Source organism: Falco punctatus (genome assembly GCF_963210335.1).
Source record: "Falco punctatus genome assembly, chromosome: 4".
NCBI lineage: Eukaryota > Metazoa > Chordata > Aves > Falconiformes > Falconidae > Falco > Falco punctatus.
In genome coordinates this window covers 28,129,580-28,146,087 of record NC_137583.1, presented here as the reverse complement: position 1 = coordinate 28,146,087, position 16,508 = coordinate 28,129,580, and the positions used below count along the sequence as shown (strand labels likewise).

General features: G+C 55.3%; 2 protein-coding genes across 2 annotated transcripts; one reads left to right on the top strand and one right to left on the bottom strand.

Annotated features, from left to right (window-relative positions):
* Positions 1-7: 7 nt before the first annotated feature.
* SMCR8 (SMCR8-C9orf72 complex subunit) lies at positions 8-9,874 on the top strand. Its single transcript, XM_080386538.1, has 2 exons — positions 8-2,694; positions 4,896-9,874. The coding sequence occupies exons 1-2, from the start codon at positions 353-355 to the stop codon at positions 5,347-5,349; spliced, it is 2,796 nt and encodes a 931-aa protein (XP_080242664.1). The 5' UTR covers positions 8-352; the 3' UTR covers positions 5,350-9,874.
* On the bottom strand, positions 6,019-14,906 carry SHMT1 (serine hydroxymethyltransferase 1). Its single transcript, XM_080386621.1, has 11 exons — positions 14,787-14,906; positions 14,125-14,270; positions 13,687-13,802; positions 13,437-13,597; positions 13,193-13,274; positions 12,775-12,987; positions 12,385-12,501; positions 11,904-12,026; positions 11,493-11,609; positions 11,198-11,308; positions 6,019-10,692 (listed from the first exon to the last, which is right to left on the bottom strand). Exons 1-11 carry the CDS (start codon positions 14,886-14,888, stop codon positions 10,523-10,525), a joined length of 1,458 nt encoding a protein of 485 aa, XP_080242747.1. The 5' UTR covers positions 14,889-14,906; the 3' UTR covers positions 6,019-10,522.
* Between the last annotated feature and the right edge of the window lie 1,602 nt (positions 14,907-16,508).

The following is a 16,508-nucleotide window of genomic DNA, read 5'->3' as shown; positions in this document are numbered from 1 at the left end:
TAACGTCAGGGGATGGGGATGGTTAAAAATAAACCCAAAACAACCTCAGAGGGCTGAGAGGAGGTGACGGCTTCGCTTCCGGGTGTCGGGGTGAGAGGTCGTGGCGTCATGTGACCCCAAGATGGCTGCGGGGCTGCGGCGTCCGTGAGGGAGGCGGCTGAGCGGGGCCCGGTGGGCAGCGGGGCCATGGCGGCGGCGTGAGGCGGCGGCGTGAGGCGGCGGCGGCGGGAGAAGGGGCGGCGGCGGGCGGGCCGGGGCCGGGGCTGCGGCGGGGCCTCCCGCGGGGCCCGGCGGTGGCGGGGGGGACTGGGGGGGCCTCGCTGCTCCATGTCGGTCCCCTCCTGCGGGAAATATGATCAGCGCCCCTGACGTGGTGGCCTTCACCAGAGAGGAGGAGCTGGAGGATGAGCTGTACAGTGAGCCACCCCTGCCCGAGGAGTACTCGGTGCCGCTCTTCCCCTTTGCCGGCCACGGCGCCAACCCCTGGGCCAAGGTCGCCAGCTCCAAGTTCACCCGAGACTTCATCCTCATCTCCGAGTTCTCGGAGCAAGTGGGGCCTCAGCCCCTCCTGACCATCCCTGATGACGCCAAAGTGTCGGGCACTTTTGATCTCAATTATTTTTCCCTTCGAATCATGTCTGTGGATTACCAGGCTTCCTTTGTGGGTCACCCTCCCGGCTCTGCCTACCCGAAGCTGAATTTTGTGGAGGATTCCAAAGTGGTACTGGGGGATTCAAAGGAAGGAGCCTTTGCGTATGTGCACCACTTGACTCTGTATGACCTCGAAGCCAGGGGTTTTGTGAGGCCCTTCTGCATGGCCTATATTTCTGCTGATGAGCACAAAATCATGCAGCAGTTTCAGGAGCTCTCCGCTGAGTTCTCCAAAGCCTCTGAATGCCTAAAGACGGGGAACAGGAAAGCTTTTGCTAATGAACTGGAAAAGAAACTGAAAGATCTTGACTACACCAGGGCTGTCCTGCACAACGAAACTGAGATACAGAAGAAAGCCAATGACAAAGGGTATTACACGACCCAAGCCATCGAGAAGGCCAATGAGCTGGCCAGTGTGGAAAAGTCTATCATTGAGCACCAAGATCTGCTAAAACAAATCAGGTCATATCCCTACAGGAAGTTGAAGGAGTCTGACTTTCACCCCTACGAGCCGGAGAGTGCGCTGGATCACGCCAACGTGGGCTGCGATCAGGACCTGACTACCTCCGACCTTGCCGAGCCTGGCGAAACCCACCTTTACACCCACATGCCATCCTATACCCCCAAGCTCATCAAAGCAAAATCTGCCAAATGCTTTGACAAGAAGCTGAAGACACTGGAAGAACTCTGCGATATTTATTTTTTCACCCAAACCCTTGACCAGTTGCATCAGATCGAGAGGACTTTCAGAGGGGATGTGTGCTACCTCCTGACAGAGCAGATCAGCAGGGCACTTTTAAAGCAACAAAGCGTAACTAACTTCCTCTTTGAGGATGTATCTTTTCTGGATGAAAAACAGTACAGAGGCTGCCAGGGCCTCAGTCAAGATGCCATGGATAGGAAGTGTTCAGAAGAGTCCCCCGCTCCTAAAGTGGTCATCAGCCTGGGATCCTACAAGTCCAGTGTGGAGTGCGTGCCCATCAAGATGGAGCAGGAAATTGAGGACTCCCAAGAACCAAAAATGACTGAGTCTGTGACATTCGAACACCAGGAGAATCTGGACTATCTCGATGCAGATATTAAAGGCAGCATCAGTAGCGGTGAGAGCATTGAGGTTCTCGGAACGGAGAAGTCTGCACCTGGCTTGACAAAATCGGAGAGCCAGGCCAGCCTGCCTGTCAGCCCCAGTCCCCAGGCAGGCAGGAGCAAGGTGGGCAGCCGGCGGACCGTCAGCGAGGACAGCATCGAGGTTCTCAGTACATGTCCCTCAGAGTCACTCATCCCGGAAGATTTCAAAGCGAGCTACCCAAGTGCCATTAATGAGGAACCTTATGTGGATGATGAAGAGGGAGGCCTTCATTTCACCCCCAAACTAAACCCTGACAATGCTGATGAGCAGGAAGACATTTCAAAACAGGAAAACTTAGTGCAGGTGGATTCTGCCTGTTGTATCGGGAAGGAGAGTCCCAACTTCCTTGAGCCTTTGCCTGACCTGGGACAGAAGCCCTGCGATGACGACGGGGTGGTCAGGATCCCCCCACAGCCATACCGGCAGGCTGAGCAGGGGCTGCGCGGCAGCTTTGGGGGCTTCCCCTCCCACGATGGCATCTCCGGGGGGCTTCTTCCCTACGAGCTTGACCCTCGATACCTGACGGGCAGCAGGGAGGTCAGTAGGAGCAGCTTGGATGAGTGCTCGGACTCCACAAGCTATATCAGCAGCGCCGCCTCCACGTGCTCCGACAGGACCCCTTCTCCTGCTCACCTTGCCTGCCAGGCGAGTGAAAGGCACAAAAAAAAGGCTGGCCAGAACGCACTGCGGTTCATCAGGCAGTACCCCTTCGCTCACCCCGCCATCTACTCCCTGCTCAGTGGGAGGACCCTGATCGTGCTGGGGGAAGAGGAAGCGATAGTCAAGAAGCTTGTGACGGCGCTCTCCATTTTTGTGCCGAACTGTGGCATTTACGCCAAGCCTGTGAAGCACTGGGTCACTTCCCCTCTGCACGTTGTGGATTTCCAGAAGTGGAAGCTGATTGGACTCCAGAGGTAAATCAAGGATCTTTGTGCTTTATTGGTGTCAAGATGTATGATAAAAACCTCATCTCCTAAGCGGGAATTTCAGAGGGGCATGGGTGTGCAGCGGGGGTCTCTGTCTAATTACCTACACAGCTGCTGTGAATTTCTGCTTACGGGATATATTTTGAAAGGGGGTAGATTTGTCTGTCTCTTTATATCTAGCCTCACTTGAGAGAGAATACTTCAAACATCTGCTAGGAGGTTGCTGCCTGGCTCATGCTAGTTATTTGGCCAGGAGGTTTCCTTCTGGTTTAAGCCTTAGCCTGGCAAGCAGGAGTCCTGCTGGTTTCATGGATGATTTGATAGAGTGCTCCAGGAGTCCCTTGTGTGCTCTGCTTTCCCCCCATCTCCTGCTGAAACTCTTCTGGATTTCTAGCTAGAATTTCGTTTTTTAAATGGATGCTTTGATATAGGGAGTGTTTTTCCTTCTGGACCTTAAGGAAGTGATGATGCACTGTTGATGAGATTGGTAGCTGCAAAATTGGAGTGCCAGCACCTTGGGCTGTGTTGGTGTGCTGGCTGGGTGTTGTGGGGAAGGGCAGAGGCGCAGAGCCTGCGGAGCTGCTGGGATCTCTTCAAGGAGGTGTGGATGGACAGACGCTTATTTATAACAAGCCTTAGTGCAGAAAAAAAGGTCCATGGAGCTGTGCAGGCTGCAGTCTTGGGATTGCAGTTCAGATGCAAAGGAAACTTCTGCTCAGGGTGAGGACCATCACAAAAGCAAGCACCCAATCCTGAAACATGGCTTCATAGTTTGCAAATAGCAGTTGCTCAGCTCTCAAGATTTTGGCCCTGCCTTTGTTGCTGTTATGAAAAGGTTTTTCTCTGTGTGTTACCAGGATGTGTTTGGCACTTTGGGTGCAGGTATGACAGGGAATGGCCATTGCTGTCACCAGTGTGGAGAACATGAGTCAGAGTGGCAGCCCATTGCTCAGAGCCAAGCTGGAATAGCTCCTGAAAGAGTGTTTCTGAGCGGCATGAAAATCAAAATACAGACATCTGCTTTCTGGGCTGCTGGGTATTGTGTTGTTGGAGGTTGTGGATGATGAAATTATCCAAAGCTGCGAGTTTACCCTCATTTCTGTGCTCGTGAGGCAGGATGACAGCTCTGCCAGCAGCTGCTCCTAAACTTCTCTGTCTGTCGGTGAGGTTTTTAAAGGTCCAAAGTGTTTAGTCATTGCTCAGTGTTTGTGGTTAGATGCAATTTTTATAAACAAAAGTTTTGTTGGGTATTTTTTTTTAAGAACTGCTTGTGAGATGTGTCAGTCATTCAGACTCCTCTATGGAATGTTAAGTGTTGAGTTTAATGTGGGTGCTCGCAGCAAACCATTTATACAAGGGCTTTGGAAAGGAACTTTCAGGCTGAATTAATTATTCTGGTAAGGGTGCTGCATTTCCTAAGACCAGACGCTGCCTGGGCATGGGGACAGCCCTTACACCAGCAGCTGGGCTCCTGGTTTGAGGCTGGGAGCTGTGTCTCATCTGAGCGACCTTAACCACGCAGAATCAAGGAGCAGAAGGCAGAGTTTGCGTAGGCTTGTAATTTGCATTTAAATAACATTAATTTAGACTTGTTGGATAATCGTATGTTGTGAACATGCTGTGGGTTTGCACCTGAGTGAAAAATGCCCAGGCTCAGCCAGGGAATGTTCTGGTTTAAGGATGGCTTTGTTAAAGGAAGGGCAGAAGGTTTTGCTTTACTTGGGACTTCGACCACCTCGGAGCAGCTCCCTCCCGAAACAGCGATATGGGGGGAAAGTGGAGCTCTTGGCAAGGGGGAGCTAGTTTGGGTTTCTGAGGCCTGTTTGTCACATCCAGGACCTACCAGCTGCTGCAAGATTTGCTTCTGTTCACCAGAGATGTCCTGTCACTCCCTCTCCGTGTCACTGAGGGAGGAAGCTGCCCCGAAGCGGGGTGGTTTATGCAGTAGTGCACACATGGTGTGGATCAGTGCATGTGGGGATCCCAAAGAAACCTTGATCCTCTGGATCTGGCAGGCTGGAGAGACTATTTGGCCATTCTCTTCCATGCTAGGCTTTATTTGCCTGCAGAGGCTCTCGCATCATCTCATGAGCTAAAGGGAAAATACGTGCAATACAGGGGCATGGACACAGTCTGCTGCTTAACTGTCGGGTTGCCTCCAGCTGTGACCTCTCTCTTTGCTGTTTCAGGATGGTGTCGCCTGCTGGGGTGAATGTGCTGCACACCCTGAGCCGATACAGCCGGTATGTCAGCATTCTGGACGCTGACAGTAAGACTCTCCGCTGCCCGCTTTACAAAGGTACCTTGGTGTCCCGGCTGGCAGACCACCGCACACAGATCAAACGAGGAAGCACCTACTATATGCACGTCCAAAGTATCCTCACCCAGCTGTGTTCAAAAGCCTTCCTCTTCACCTTCTGCCATCATTTGCACCTTCCCATTAGCGAAAGGGAATCGGAAGAATCCATTGTGAATCGCAGGATGAACTTCCTGAAGCTTCAGCTGGGCCTTGCCAATGAAGATATCAAAATTGTACAGTATTTAGCTGAGCTGCTGAAGCTGCAGTACATTCAGGAACCCAGCCAGGGGGTGAACCCTATGCTCAGATTTGACTATGTTCCCAGCTTTTTGTACAAAATCTAGCCTTGCGCAGGCTGTCTGCCTGCGTACCTGGAGTCTGACAAAGCTCATCCATGCTTGACATTGACGCTGTCCGCAGTAGCTCTCATATGTCGGGAAGGGGTGAAGAAGCCAATGCGTTCGCAAGAGTCTCTGCTCCACAGAAACTGGTGTCTGAGGGACACCAATTCTGTGTGGTTCCCTGTAGCCAAGAATGTAGATATTCCATCACATAAAACACTGGGCACTCTGTTTTTAAATGTTAGAAGGGGCGCTAATAACATTTGAAGCATATCATGGCAGCATCCCAGGGGGATTATGGCATGGAGAGAGAGGTGGGCTGTCTTGGGGATCAATACTAGTGTGCAGCCCCTGAAATAACACAGTGCTCTGCATGCTTCTGCCAGAACCCTGAACTGATGGTCACTTCTGTGGAACCAGGGTGGAGACTAGAGGGGAGATGTAAAGGCCACGCGCAGTTTTTTAATCCGCTGGTGTCTCACGTGAGTGTAGCTCTTGGAAGCTCCCTGGCAGGGTGGCAGCTTGCAGTTACCTGTCTGTGCACAGCGGTAATCCCTTCCTGCATTTTTCTGAGTTTCCTGGTGCTTCCCAGGACAGGTTGTCCCTGGGTGGGTGGGAGTGCAGTGGAGGCACATGTGCTTCTCTCCAGAAGGTGTTTGCCAGTTTCTCTCAAAAATCTGGAATGTGGAAGGACTCCTTAATGCTAGCGAACACCGAGGCACCCGTTGCTGTGAATGTAGAGCACTGTGCCTTGTTAATTTGTCATGTCCTATTTGCTGGGCCACCTCCGAGAAGGGGGGGTGGGAGACTGGGAATCCTTGAAGCGTGTGAGGTCGAGGGTGGCCTTTTAAGGAGAGAGAGGAACTGACCCCTCATTTGGAGGTGCTTTTTGTGATGGGGAAACAAACAGTGCAATTCAGCTGAAGCTACGTGGTGAGACAGCAGGCTGTTAGAGCAGGCTGCCTGCCTGGTGAGATACTAGCACTCAGGAGAGATCGGGGGTGAATGTAGTGGATTCCGCATTGTAGCTGTAAAGTTTCTTCTCTTTTTAGTTTTTTTGTTTTTGTTTTTGGGGTTTTTTTGGTCAGGGAGTTGACTTTTGTGCTTTGTGGTAAAGCAGGGTCAGCATCGCTGCATGCTGCTTCTGGCCAAGCCTTCGTCGTGTCTCAACTACCTCTCCCAGGGCGCTCCTGGGTAGCTCTGGATGGGGCAGAACTGACACTCTGAGCCTGGATGCCAAGAAGTTTCCTTTCAAAGCTTCTATGCTGCTGCCTGTGCCATAAAGGTTGTGCCACCAGCATGGTGACACTCCCAGATTGTTCCTGGCAGTGCTGAAAGCTTTGTGCCCAGGCACAGTGCTTCCCTCTGGAGTCTCATAGGAGATGCTGCTCCTTGACCACCCGTCCTGGGCTGCGGGCTGCTCTGCCCGGTGCCAGGTGGCAGCAGCAGTCCCCATGGTACTTCTAAGCAAGAAAAGCCTTGCTAGGAAAGATAGCCTTGTTTTTATTTGTTTTTAGCACTCTTCTGATTATGGAGTGAGAACAGCTGAGATTGTACAAGATGAGCCAATGTGTTGTTTGTTTTGGGTTGTGGTTGGTTTTTTTTTTTAAACTTCTGTTTATTCTGATGATGTGAGGCAGTGCTGGAGATGAATATGATGTTCCTTCTGTGCCCAGGGAAGTTCCTGTGTACAGACAGGTGCGTCAGCGTGGCTTAGACCCCACTGAAACTTGCTGTGAGAACCACGCTGCTCTGAAACCTGTGTCCCGAAGGCAAGGAGGCTCTGTGGGGACATTGTTGTCTGGCACCAGCATCTGCACTTCCCTGCTGCTGCTGCCCCTTTCTCTTCCCTGGAAAGGGCCCTCTGGGGTAGCGCAGGAGGTACAAACCAACTGGGCAGAAAGGCTGTTTTAAATATTACTGTTGTTTCTGGTGGCGTACGGTGAGGCCAGCTCAGCTGGGCAAGTTGAGCTCGTGGTACGGTCCAGCGGGATTTCCAAGGTCAGGGGTTGTTTGTGATGGTGTTTTTAGGTTGCAGTTGGGAAGCAGTGTGGCATCACCCTCACAGAAGGTGAGCAGTGTGCGTGTGCGCGGGGCTGCGCACTTTTAAAGCGTGTTTTAAGGCCTTTTCCTTTCATAACTGTGCCCTCCTGTCGCATGCAAACTAGGTCTGCTGGTGAAAGACTTCAGTGTCCATCCAAAACACCTGCTTTCTGAGGTGACTTGAGGTGTCTCCTTGTCGATTCAAGTGCACCCAGATGGCTTCCACACTAAAGCTGAGGAGAGATTCTCTGGGGGAAGAGGCATCCCAGTAAGTGAGTAATGCAGGTGACACCGGGCAGATGAAAGCTCCCTGCGTCCTGCCTGACACAGCTCTGGAGAAGTGCTCAGCACAGGAGCTTGTTTCCTGCTGCAAAACAACCTGATGCTATCTGGGGGTTTGAGGAGGGAGGGGCGAACCTTTTTCTGCTGCCTCACTGATGTCTTCCTCCAGGCTGACAGCACAGGGTGGTGGAGCGGGATAGATGGTCTCTTAGACACACGGGATGGATGGTCTCTTAGACACACGTGGTCTCAGCCTGTGGTGTTCAGCTGCATTCACAAATGATAAGTAACTCAATTCTCGTTGCTCCTTCTATCAAACCTGTAGTATCTGATATTCGAGGCTGTGTTGAGCAATACTTGCACTATATCACCTGTCTGACCTGCTTCATTTCTCCACCACAAAGCAGCTCTGATTTGGGAGGGTGCCCTGGGGGCTTTGCTGGGACATCGCCCATTTCAAAACCGTGTTATCTGCAGCTCAGCTCTTAAGCAGGAGCTGTGGGGAAACATGCCCTGGAGCGCTCATCCTCCTAAAGCTGGCTCAGGCAGGGTAACCTCTGAGCTCAGACTCTGGGAAGAGGGAGTTACATCAGGCTGTGGCACCTCTGTGCAGCCGGAGCCCGGCCTGCCCTTGCTGCTTGTGCTGCCCATGATGGCAGCAGAAATCGGGGGGAGTCTGAGCACAGCTGGTGGTTTGGGAGCTGAATTCCTCTTTGCTCAGTAATTTCTCTGTCTGATCTTCTGCTCCTGTACAGTAAAGATCCCTGTATTGGCACTTTAAGACTTTTTCGTCATCTTCACTGTGTTACCTCACTAGTTTCTGATATTAGCAGACTTACAACAAGTTACGATCTTCGCACTAACAGCTCCCGCAATGAATCTTGGCATGTGTGTTTGTCGGCTTGCACCGCCTGAGCGCTGCTGTCCAACCGTCCTTCCACCACAAGCAGGGCGGGTTCCTCGCAGCGCAGCGGCGGTGCAATACTCACCAGCCCTCCTGCACCAAGCTGCCAGAGCCAGTGGTGCCGTGCATGGCTGTCGCCTGCTTCTGTGAGTGCTACCAGCATGCTCCCGCCTCCCGCATGGCTGGCTCTGGCTCCCTCCTCTCCCTGCTGGCTGTCAAGGAGAGGAGGCTTTAAGCCTGACCAAGAATTCATCAGAACAAAAGTCTCCCCCAGCTGTCTGCTGCCTGGCCAGGAGGGCAGGGCTCCCGTTTCTTACTCCTCCGCTTTCCTGTGCTGCTGTGCTCTAGCTAGTGCTGCTTTCCGATCCCACCCTGAGGAGGGTCAGCCATAGGAGTAGGCAATATTAACCCTACACAGGTTTCATTTCTCAGAGAATAGTGCTCGGATTTACTTTCATCCAGTAGCAATCGTTTCTAAGCAGCTCCGAAGCTGCCTTGCCTTGACTAGGGAAGTACTGCCTATACTCTAGCAATATTCACCATTTTGTAAGGGGTGGGAGAGGCGCTTGAGGGGTGCGAGCTGATGGCTCCGTAACCCCAGGCCAGTTCTTTCGTTTTCATCGAGCTAGGAGGCCCTGAGCCCCCGGTCTGGTGTTGGTGACAGCCCGTGCTGCGGATTCAGCGTCTCGGGGAGCTGGGGCTTGTAGCAGCACTTTGAAAAAGCTCCTGTGAGAAGGTGCAATGGGAAATGCAGGGAGTGGCCCAGGCTGAAGGAGTGCCTGCTCCGCACGGTGCCCTGGTAGCACAACGTCAGAGCAACAGACTGTACCCCAGTATTGGAAGGGTCACAGACCCACCGCACACTGGTCCCCGAGATGTGTTTTAACTGGAAGGCAGAAACACAGGGTACCTGGTCCCGCTGGCCACCTCGCTGCCGGCACGGGGATGGGGCTGGGCAAAGCACTGCCTCCAAGGGGTGCGAGGAGGCTGTGATGAATTCTCATCTTATTTTAAAGCACTGTATCCTATTACTGCATGTGGAGTTACGTGTGTGTGCCTGTGCGTGCCGAATGCTTGCGTCAGTAGTTAGTGCGAGTGTGACCGGGAGAAATCCAAGAAGCATGTCTTAGTGTCGTGCTGTAAGTGTTACTGCACAAGAGTTTAACAGATGTTAACACCAAATGACTAGTCTGAGAAATGTACTTTTTAAAAAAAAATTATTTATTTGGGTTCAGATATTTTTGAAATACAAAAAAAAAAAATTGGTTGTATTTTTTAAAGCTTATAATTCTTGTCATACATTGTGGTTAAATTCTTAATTTTACCGTGCTTATTAAAAAATGGTTCTACCTAAGCTTTGCGCTCAGAGGTGTGAGGAAATACCAGAGCTGCTGGCTAGGATGGGATGGTGATCCCAGGAGGGCTGTTAAGGCCAGACCTTGTCCCTGTCAAAGCCTGTGGAGGCTGGAACGGACAAAAGGAGAGCAGGCTTGTGCGCATGAAGCCTCAAGGCTGAAACCGGGGAGGCTTTCAGCAGCTCTTGTGCAGCTGAGCACAGCGTGCGGGACTGCAAGCCGGGGACGCCCGAGGAGGTGGGCCCCCACGACCATCCCGGTGCTGCAGGCAGGGGTGTCCGGGTGACCGTGGGCAGGCCTGCCTAAACCTTGTCTGCTGTTCCCCCCAGCCAGCCAGCGCCGCGTCGGAGCCGGCTGTGGGGCTGAGGGTTGCCTGGTGCTTGGTTCCAACTGTAACACTGAGTGGTGAAAGGGCTGGTTTCCCTGCGGGGGGGCTGTGCCCCGAACGGGAGGGGAGAGGTCAGTAAGAGCCAAACCAGGAGCTGCTGCTGCACTGCAGCCAGTGTCAGCAGGGAGAGGAAGCACCGGGGTGTGAGTGTGCCGTGATCCTGGGTACTTCCTCGGCTCCTGGCACGGCCAGGGGTACCTCCCCTTACAGGACAGGCAGCCCCGGGAGTGGGAAGGTCGCTGCAAAGGCCTCAACCTCTTCCTTCAGTGCCTTCAGCTCCCTCTGGTATTTTTCCTCCTCCAGTTTCTCCTTGAATTCCTTCAGTGTGGCCTTGGGGTTCATGTCCTTCTGCACGCGCAGCGTCAGCTCGATCCCTGCCAGGATGGGAGATGGTCAGCCCTCGCAGCGGCAGCACCTCTGCCTGCATCCCACACTGCAGCTGCCACATCCCACGGCTCTCCCAGCCCTGCTGCAGGGAGCCTGGGCTGCGGGCTTAGCCCTGCACATGCCGCAACAGGGCTGGGGCTGGCCCCGAGGCATGTGGGAGGGAAGGAGCAGGGCTGAGAGGGACCTGCTGCCCCGGGAAACCAGTATGGGACTCCTGAGGACAACTGGAACAAGATTGCAAAAGGTGCAGGCTTTCAGCCCGCTGCCTGTGCGGTGGGGAGGGTTTGGCCGGTGCCAGCTGTGGCCCGATGTTCTCTCCCACATCCAGATGTGCAAGTGGGACAGTTACTCCTCATTTGTGCGTGTGCGCTCCCTTGGCAGCTGCTGGGGGAAGCCACCCAGCCTGGCTCAACTGGTGCCTCCTGGCCCTGGGCTGCTGCTGGAGCTGACTTGGCCCTGCGCGCCCCAGCCCGAGCCTGGCCCTGGCCTCACCTCTGTGGATGTACTGAGCCACCATGCGGAAATCATCCTGTCGGAAACCGCGGGAGGTGAGAGCCGGTGTCCCAAACCGTAAGCCACTGGGGCGCAGGGCGCTGACATCACCTACACCAGAACAAGTCACGTGTGACCAGACCCAGTACCAAAACTGCCATGCATGGGATTTCAACCTGGTTCCCAGCATCTGGAGTGGACCGAGAGCTGGGAGCCCCGCGGAAAGCTCTGCATAGGCCGCGGGAGATGCCCAGCGTGCGGGGCAGGACGCAACAGAGCTTGTGGGATCCCTCACCAGGGCACGTGTTTTTGTTGCAGGCGATGGAGCAGATCTCCAGCACCCGCTCAGCCCGGCCTCCGTCTGTGCCTCTGCTGCGCAGGTCCAAGAGAATCAGGTGGTTGTCGGAGCCCCCTGCAAAGAGAGGGGTTTGGTGGGGGACGTGGGATGAGGGTAAATGCTGCTCCCATGGGAAACCAGCGCAGAAGGCTTGGGACTGTGCTGAGGCCTGCCCCCTGGCTTTGGGGGCAGAAGGGTGCCTGCCCTTGGGAAGAAGGGCTGCTTCAAAATAGTCGTGTGGATGCCCTGAGGAACTGATGGCAGAGCCCTGCCTGTCACCTCCCTGCATGTGCTGCCCTCACAGCCTGGGTTGGAGCCTGGGCCACACACAGGGGTCAGCCCCGTCCCGCCACCGAGACCTGTCCTCACCCGTGACGATGTCGTAGCCTAGCTCCATCAGTGTTGCCGAGAGTGTCTTGCAGTTGGCGACCACCTGTTGCTGGTAAGCCTTGAACTCGGGCGTCATGGCCTGCTGCAGCGCCACAGCAATCCCTGGGGGGGAAGGCAGACAGCATGAGCTTCTGGGGGGCTCCCACCAGCAGCAGAGCTGGCAGAGATGTGTGGCACCGCCAGAAGTCATCCTGGAAGCTGAGCAAACTGACGGACAGTCCCTTCCCCTAACCAGGCTGGCAGCGGCACTGTGAGCCAGGAGGCAGGATGGGACCAGCCTGGTCACTCCCTGGGCAATGCTAGACCAAGACGGCTGCTCTTTGCCACGGCATCTCCAGGCTGCAGGCCCCTCGGGGCAGCGGGAGCCCCCTGCACTGCTGCTGGGGCTCAGAGCCCAGCCAGGACACCTTTGCCAGCTCCTTTTGCCATCCTGGAGCTGCTGGCCAGCCTGGATGCGTACCTGCGATGGCATGGTTGTGCGGGCCTCCCTGCAGCCCGGGGAAGACTGCCTGGTTGATGAGGCTCTCCAGGTTGTAGAGCGTTTCTTTGCCTGTCTTGGGGTCCACGCTGCGGGTGCCTGCGGGAGGGGAGGGTGGGGTCGGTCATGAGGCAGCATGGCTGCCCTTCTCCCGTGAGCTGCTTTCACCCCCTGGCCACACAGCAGGGATGGTGGCTGTTCCTCTTCAAATCTGGGCCACAGTTGGCTCTGGGAAGCTCCCCAGATCCTCCCAGGAGGCCTCAGACCTTCCAGCCCTCCCTCCTTCCCAGCTAAAGCAGGAAGGAGCTTTTCACTCACAGCCCCCCAACCTGGGGTGAACATTTCTCCTAGCTCCGTGGCCAGGTCAGGCACCTTTGCGGTAGAAGATCATGCCAGCTCTGCAGCCCCGCAAGGTCTTGTGTGTGGTGGTGGAGACAATGTCACAGTGGTCGAAGGGGGAGGGCACCACGCCGGCGGCCACCAGCCCACTGATGTGGGCCATGTCAGCCATGAGATATGCACCATTGGCGTCGGCAATCTTCCGCATGCGGGCATAGTCCAGGTTGCGTGAGTAGCAGCTGACACCTGCAGGGAGATGGGGGGGGGGGGGGGGGGGGGACACACAGGGCAGGAGCAGATGCGCAAGGACCCTCAGACAGCCCCAGGTCCAGCCCTACAATGGGGACACACAGGAGCTCCTGCCGGCATGGATGTGTTAGAGGTCTCCTGCAGCATCCACGGGCTTACCAGGGTGTGTCACCAGAGCGGTCAGGAAAGGTTTGATCCTTACCTGCTATGATCAGCTTGGGGTGGAAGAGGCGGGCATTCTCCTCCAGCTGGTCGTAGTCAATGTAACCAGTCTTGGGGTTGACCTGGGAGAGGAAGAGGAGGGTTCAGCCACCTTGGTATGGGTGAAGATGAGCTGCAGCACCATCATGCAGAAGCGGGTGCCAGGAGCCCGATGCCAGTACTTTAAGAGGCACCAACACTTACAACGACCGCCTGCTGGCTCCAGCTGGAGCAGCTCTCTGTACCTTGTAGGGCATGGACTCAAAGAAGACAGAGGTGGCAGAGATCTTCTTCTTGTCTGTCATGAACCCGTGGGTGAGGTGGCCCCCATCGGGCAGGTCCAGCCCCATGATCCTGCCATGGGGTTCCACCAGGGCCGTGTACACCGCAAAGTTTGCGGGTGACCCTGCAGCGAGAGCACACGGGGACAGTTATGAGTGCTGGGATGTGCAGAGGCCAGTGAAACTGGCCTGGCTCTCCTTAGCGCCCCATTACCTGAGTAAGGCTGGACATTGACGCCCCACTTCTGGGGGTCAAGCCGGTACGCCTGCAGGGCTCGCTTCTGGCACAGCCTTTCCAGCTCATCTACAAACTCTGTCCCACCGTAGTACCTGCCAATAAAGGATGGGGCAGGGGTTAAAACCAAATTCATTACTCAGAACGGTCCAGGTGACCAAGCTGGGGAGAAACCAGGGTGGTGCCGTGTTTGTGGCAGTCACTGGGAGAGAAGCTGCGGCAGACATGAACCTCTGAGCTTATCCCATGTGTGGCCAAGGGCAGAAGCAGAGATGATCAGATCCTGCCCTGGAGGAGCTTGGCTCCCAGCACAAGCACTTTGCTTCCTTCGCAGAGGTCCAGGTCTGGCAGCATGGATGGTTCCTCTCCCTCCCTGTGAGGGTTTGGGTTGAGTGGGACTCAGTCCCAGCCCCATACCTCTGTCCTGGGTAACCCTCGGAGTATTTGTTGTTCAGGCAGGACCCCAGGGCCTCCAGGACTGCTCGGCTTGCAAAGTTCTCTGACGCAATTAACTCCAACCCCATCTTCTGCCGCTGCTTCTCCTTCTTGATGATGCTGTGCACCTTTGGGAGGGGAGAAAAGCAGCTTCATCCATGCCGGCTCTGCACAGTGATGTGGATGTTCCACCACAGGGGATGCACCCTCAGAGGGCACAGAGTGTGGAGAGGGGCCTGGAAAGGTGCTGGAGAAGGGAGACGAGATCCCTTCTTGGTACAGGTGATTCCAAACAGTTCATATGTCCAGTCACAGGCCATGTTTTGCGTTTCTACCTGCCAGGAAGGAAGCTGCCAGATAATTCAGCTGTCATTTGTGCTTGAGAGTCAAGGGCAACTGCTGTATGGCCTGGTGGACTGGCTGCTCTGGTGTAGACATTAGAGCTTCAGGCAGAGGGGTATGAGCAATAGATGCAAAGTTATGACCATGTTATCTGCAGATGGTTGGAGGATGTCCTCCCTCTCCACCTCTTGCTGCAGGACTGTCTGCCTGCCACATCCCTGGCTCAAGGAAGTCAGCATCCCCACAGCTGTCCGGGAGATGGATGAAGCAGCTGCTGGGCAGGGGCCAGAAGGGGCTCTCACCTCTGGGTCATTGGTGTCAAGTGGCTCCAGTACCATCCTGTTATGGGAGGACCAGAGTTCTGCACTGGGGAGGCCCCTGTCACCCTGTGTTGAGTTTGCCATCCTTCTGGTGGGTCCAAGATCACCTGCCAGTGGAGAGGGGAGTTTTTGGGATGGCAGCAGGGCTGGATGCCATTGCACTGCATCCCTCAGTGCTGCCGGCTCCCATCCTGTGTCTTCCCTGGAAACACAGAGGGGCCAGCCATGGGCTGGGGCCCCTTGCGCGAGGAAAATACAGATAATTGTCAGGCTTCCCCCACTGATCTAAGACCAGTTCATTAATGATAGTGCTTTGATTATTTCTGATACTCTCCCATCACCACCCTGCCCTGCCTAGTTCTGCAGTGCCTGGCCAGACACCTGGGGACGTGGTGAACCTGTACACGGACCAGACTGTGTCAGCAACATGAGCAATGCCTTTCCTTCTCTCTCCCATATATCTGTGAGTCTTAGGGCTTCTAGGAAATTCTAGCAAATGTCCTCACAGACAGAAAGGTGTCTCATTAAAAGTGCTGTTTCCTTTCAAGGGCAATGAAGTGCTCATACCCATAGACCTCAGTTTTAATGCACCTTGCATTCCCCAGCACACTTAAACCTCTCAGCTCCTTTTCCTTGTGTGTAGCTACAAGGGCAAACCCCAGCAGGTCCTGCCCCAAACCCTAACTGAAGCAAGCACGCCTTGTGGAGCAGCAGCTCTGCTTCAGCATGATGCTCAGGCCTGGCAGCAGCCCTCCAGCTCCATCAGTAGAACTGCTGCTCCCAGGCAGCCGGGACAGCGTAGCTACTGCCTTGGCTGAAAACAATGGATCTTTTTACTCATTAACCCTGCAAGGCCAGCAATGGGCCGTGAGCAGGTTGTTAAGCAATTGCACTTTGTTTGCTTGCGCCAAGCTGCTGAAGTCCATTCAGCATGGGCCTGTTGTGTGCTGCCCTTGCTGGACAGGGATGCTTGGCCGCCCTCCTGCCTAAGCCCAGGGCCTCACTGGCAGGGTGGGAATTCCCATTGCCAGAAAAGCTGGGTTAGAATGGGGAAAGCACTGCAATGGACAGGGCACAGCACAGTGCTCTGGCTTGGAGCAGGACGCCTGGGTCTAGCCCGTCCCTTCACTGCAGGTCGCAGCTGTACTTGCACCCAGCGCTTCTGGCAAACCTGCAGAAGGCTGCGGGGGGACAGAGCTCCCTGTTCCCCAGCCAAGATGAAACATCCATTTTCATCCTCATGGTGGGATACCACTCCAGCCCTGCCAGTTTCCCCGCTGCAGGGGTGAAGACCACCCCAGAAGCTCCAACCCTACCCGTCTCTGCACCCCCAACACCCCGGCTCCATCACTCCCCTCCATCCCGGCTCCATCACCCTCTCCATCCCTGAGAGGGTCCCACTGACGCACTCCCCCTGCCCTGACACCGGTGGTGGAGAGCAGCGCTGCCTGCCCAGCTCTCACCCTGCAGCAGCGTACCTGGCTCCTACCCTACCCTGTCCTTCCACGCACCGCACCGCACCGCACCGCACCGCACCGCACCGCACCGCACCGCACCGCACCGCACCGCACCGCACCGCACCCGGATCCCAGTCCCGCCGCACACCGCGCGGGAGTCCGCGCGCCTAGCATAGACCGCTCAGACACGCCCCCTCCGCGCCTCAGCCAATCAGCGCCTCCCTCCGCCCCTGTAGGCCGGCGGCGG